Source organism: Orbicella faveolata, unplaced genomic scaffold (genome assembly GCF_042242905.1).
Source record: "Orbicella faveolata isolate gen_17 unplaced genomic scaffold, um_ofav_v1 contig_26, whole genome shotgun sequence".
Taxonomy (NCBI): Eukaryota; Metazoa; Cnidaria; class Anthozoa; order Scleractinia; family Merulinidae; genus Orbicella; species Orbicella faveolata.
The window spans coordinates 8,657,769-8,662,118 of NW_028301554.1; the positions used below are offsets into that span (position 1 = coordinate 8,657,769).

A 4,350-nucleotide genomic window follows, 5' to 3' on the forward strand; every position below is an offset into this window, starting at 1 on the left:
CCGTAGGATCTTAATGTTCCATGTATGAAGGACCATTCGAGAGAATCAAATGCCTTTTCAAAGTCAATAAAAAGTAACAGGCCCGGGATATTCTTTTCTGTGGCATATTGGATAATAGAGTCAATGAGTCTGATATTTTCGCCTATAAATCTGCCCTTCAAAAATCCTGTTTGATCGTGATTGATAAGGTTTGGAAGTACTAATTTAATTCGGTTTGCAATAGATTTTGCTGCGATTTTGTAATCAGTGTTCAAAAGGGTAATAAGCCTCCAATTTTTGATGAAGTATAGTTCCGCATCTTTTTTTGGAATTAGTTTTATAACCCCTCGTCTTTGTGTTACTGAGAGGCAGCCAGAGTCAAAAGCATAGTTGAGGGCCGAGATTAAAAAAGAAGAAATGTCTTTCCAAAAAACTTTGTAGAATTCGGCGGGAAGTCCATCCGTGCCTGGCGTTTTGTCAGACTCCATCTTCTTCAGGGCTTCGAAACATTCCTTTTGAGTTAAGGGACCTTCACATAAAGTTTGTTCTTCATTGGTCAAAGAAGTGGAGTTCACTTCAGAGAGGAATGTTGACTGGATGCTGTCGGGGCTTTTTGACGTATAAAGATTTTTATAAAAAGCCGTACATTCAGATAAGATATCTTTGTCTGTGGTGACAAAGTCGGTGTCATTAATTTTTAATTGACTAATTGTTCCTTGTTTACAGTGCCTTTTTTCGAGGTTTAGAAAATATCCGGAGTTCTTTTCGCCCTCGTTGTACCATTGCGACTTTGACCTAATGATAGCGCCTTTGGTTCGATACTCAAAAATGTTTTCTAGCTCTTTCTTTAAGGTAAAAATTCTTTCAGCAACAATATGATATGAGGGGTTACTATTGCTTGCATTGTCTAAATGTTTTTCTAACAAGGCGATTTCGCGTTCCAACATTTCTTCGCGTTTCCTTGTTGTCGCGTTTTTGTATGCAGCATAAGATATTGATTTTTCTCGCACCTTTAATTTAATCACCTCCCAAAGCAGAGCTGGGGTCACTGAGGTGTCGTCTTTGTATTGTTTCACAGTGCTTTCAATTGTTGTTTTAATTTCTTGGACATATCTCATTTCGGATAAAAGGGACGTGTTCAACTTCCAAAAACCTTTGCCTCTGGGGTTCGAGTGTAAAGCTAGATTCAGAGTAATCATCGAATGATCCGTTTTGAAACCAGGAAAAATATCTGCATGGGTCACATCACATAAAGATGATTCACTTACTAGAAAAAAATCGAGTCGGCAATGTATGACTGGTTGGTTTTGGCGCCAAGTATATCTCCTGGCTTCTGGGTTGAAAAGTCTCCAAATATCAGTCAAACCAAGATTTTCAGAGAAATCTCGAATCACTTTTAAGGCATTTTTGTGTGTTCTGACAAGGCCACCCCTCTTGTCTTTTTCGACGTCAAGAACTAAGTTAAAGTCCCCACCAATTATGATTTGACCACATTTAAAGTTTGATAAATGATCGAAAAAAACCTGAAAGAAGTTTGGATCGTCTTCATTCGGAGCGTAGATGTTAGCCACAGTCAGACGCTTGCTATCAGCAACGATATCACATATTAAAAAGCGTCCATTCGGATCCGAGAAAACCTTGTGGATCTGGCAATTGAAATTATTATTGAAAAGAATACCAACCCCTGCTTTGTTGCTGCTGCAGCAGCTGAAGAGCGCTTTGTACCCCCATTCACAAGACCATATATCGGTAGTTTCTCGAGAACAATGGACCTCTTGCAGCATATATATAGATTGCTTTTTCGCTCTCAGCCAGTTAAACACCTCTTTTCTTTTGGCATTGTTTCCCAATCCCCTGACATTGAGGGAAATTATTTTCAGATCTGTTGTATTGTGAGTAATGAAGGAGGCTGAGTTGACTGTTTTGCATTTTCACAATAAAAGATATCTAAATGACCACATGCCTTTAAACTATTGTTAATTAGATAGATTTTTATGCCCTGGAGACAGTAAAACGAAAACACACACAAAATGAATAAAATTACTGAAGGACTTATGGTGGAGAAATTAGGCAACTTGATTGCTTGCTACAGCAAAAAAGAGAAAAAGCCTGCAACTCTATTAGCCCGTTTAAGTTGCCGACCGCCTCTAATTGGTGAAAAGCATATTGGCAATAACGAAACTGCGAGAAGTTTGAACAATTTACCGGTCAATCTGAACAAAGTTTATTTAGTGTTAATTAAATAGTAAATTTTTGCCCGATCGGCCACAATTTACCTCTGATATACAATTTATCCGGTTGAGATTGGCTGAAGGAGGCAGCAACCCCATTTTTCCTGGCATCCTTAAAAGCTCCCATCTGTACTTTGCGACGGGTAATGATTTCCTGGGGAAGGTCTCGGAACATTTGAAAGTTAGTGCCTTTAAGCCGGTGACCCAGTAAAAAGATCTGTTGACAGTCTTTATATCTAAGGAAACGGGCCAGAATAGGACGCGAATTTCCATCCTTGCTTTTTCCGATGCGATGTACTCGCTGAATTTCTACATTCCTTGCATCCCTATAACCAAGATCACGTTCCAGAAAAGTTCGGAGAACTTCTTCGGTGTCTTCACTAGTGCGGCTGCCTATTTCTGTCGATTCTTCTATGTTCGTGAATTTGATATTCTCCCGGCGAGAGTAGGCTTCTAAGTAAAGATTTTTAGTGTGGATCTCGTCTAACAAATCCCCATTTTTCTGGCACTTTGTCGTGAGCTCTGTTAATTGAGTTTCATAGAGTCGATGCACCTTCTCCATAGCTTCTGTCTTATCCTTGAGTTGTTGTCCAGTAAAGTTGATCCCTTCTTTTAGATCGTCAATATCTTTCTTCGCTGTTGTTTGGAAATCTTCTAGCCTTTGGGTTCGTTTCTCTAAGTTCTCGAGATTGGCTTCAATTTTCTTCACGGCGGATTCTATTGAATCAAGCTTTTCCAGCTTTGCTAAGATTGCTTGTACAGTTGCACCAACATCTTGTGTCATACTGAGAGCTGTCATTATTTCGTCTTCGTGATGCGTTGGCGAGGAGTATGGCTTGGTTTTTTTGATTTCCGGCGAAAGAGATGATTCGTCGGAAGAGTCTGAGGATATGGTTTTTCTTTTGCTCAAAAACTGACCGAAAAAAACGGCCATTTACCAAAGACAGAGCAGAAAGATCGGCGGGCGGCAGCAACGCACGTCTTTACGTCGGCATTACTCGACCCAGTCCAAAAAATCAAAAAGCTATTTTTGTAATAGTGTGTGCGCGGTAATGGAACATTGAGTTTATTCACAGAGTCCCTTAGGTCATATGCGATTTCTAGCCTTTCAAATTTAGAACTGAGGTAGTTGGAGCCAACCTGTGCAGAGACCTGTAAACCATCGTAGCTCTTTGAATTTGCTGCTGGCAAGCTAGATTTTTCCACCCTAGAAGTTTGAACAGGTGACCAGCGACTACGTCATAGTTTGAGTAGGTCAAAACACGGGCTGCTCTATTTTGTAGCTTTTGTACCTTATTCCGTAAAGTTATCCCACAGTTTTCCCAGACAATATTGCAATAGTCAAAGTGTGGCTGTATCAAAACTTGGTATATTAGATGTAAGGTCGCCTGAGGGACAAGGTGGCTTATTCGTTTTATGGCCGTAATACCAGATGCGACTTTCTTAGTAACTTTCTCGATATGGCCACTCCAATCGAGTCTGTTATCGATGGTCACTCCAAGTGATTTTGCGGTAGTGACCTGACTAACTTGAAAGTCATTAATTGCAAGTGTCGGGGATTCTGTGAGAGTACCTAGCCTCTGCCTAGATCCGATAAGCATGAATTCGGTTTTAGTCATATTTAGACTGAGTTTGTTTGCTCTCAGCCAATTGTGAACATTTTCTAAATCTTGATTTAGGCGCGACTGAATATTGTCTGCATTATCACCTGCGCATGTAAGGTGGGTGTCATCAGCGTACATCCTCGGCTCACAATTTGATAGACAATTTGGAAGATCATTGATGTATAACAGAAATAGTAGCGGCCCTAAAATGGTCCCCTGGGGAACACCACAACTTAATAAACAGCTTTTAGAGAGCGACCCGTTGATGGAGCACATTTGAGTACGATTCCCTAAATATGAATTAAACAATTGGTGCGGGTTACAATATATGCCGTAATTTCTTAATTTTGATAAAAGGATCTCGTGGTCAACTGTGTCGAAGGTCTTTTTTAGATCTAAGAAAACAACGGCATTGATTTTTCCGCGGTCAATGTTGTACGCCCAAGTGTCCGTAGCCTCAAGGAGAGCCGTGACAGTTGAGTGAATAGTGCGAAAGCCCGATTGACATTTACAGATGATATTGTGCTCTTCTAGGT

At 40.3% G+C, this 4,350-nt stretch overlaps 1 protein-coding gene across 1 annotated transcript; it reads right to left on the reverse strand.

Annotated features, from left to right (window-relative positions):
- Positions 1–1,066: 1,066 nt before the first annotated feature.
- Positions 1,067–3,221, reverse strand: LOC149108022 (uncharacterized). Its single transcript, XM_089295596.1, has one exon. The coding sequence runs from the start codon at positions 3,142–3,144 to the stop codon at positions 2,218–2,220; it is 927 nt and encodes a 308-aa protein (XP_089151722.1). The 5' UTR covers positions 3,145–3,221; the 3' UTR covers positions 1,067–2,217.
- Positions 3,222–4,350: the final 1,129 nt, after the last annotated feature.

Bases quoted from the DNA above. Each gene is read 5' to 3' on its own strand.
- LOC149108022 (XM_089295596.1), bottom strand. From the start codon at position 3,144: ATGGCCGTTTTTTTCGGTCAGTTTTTGAGCAAAAGAAAAACCATATCC.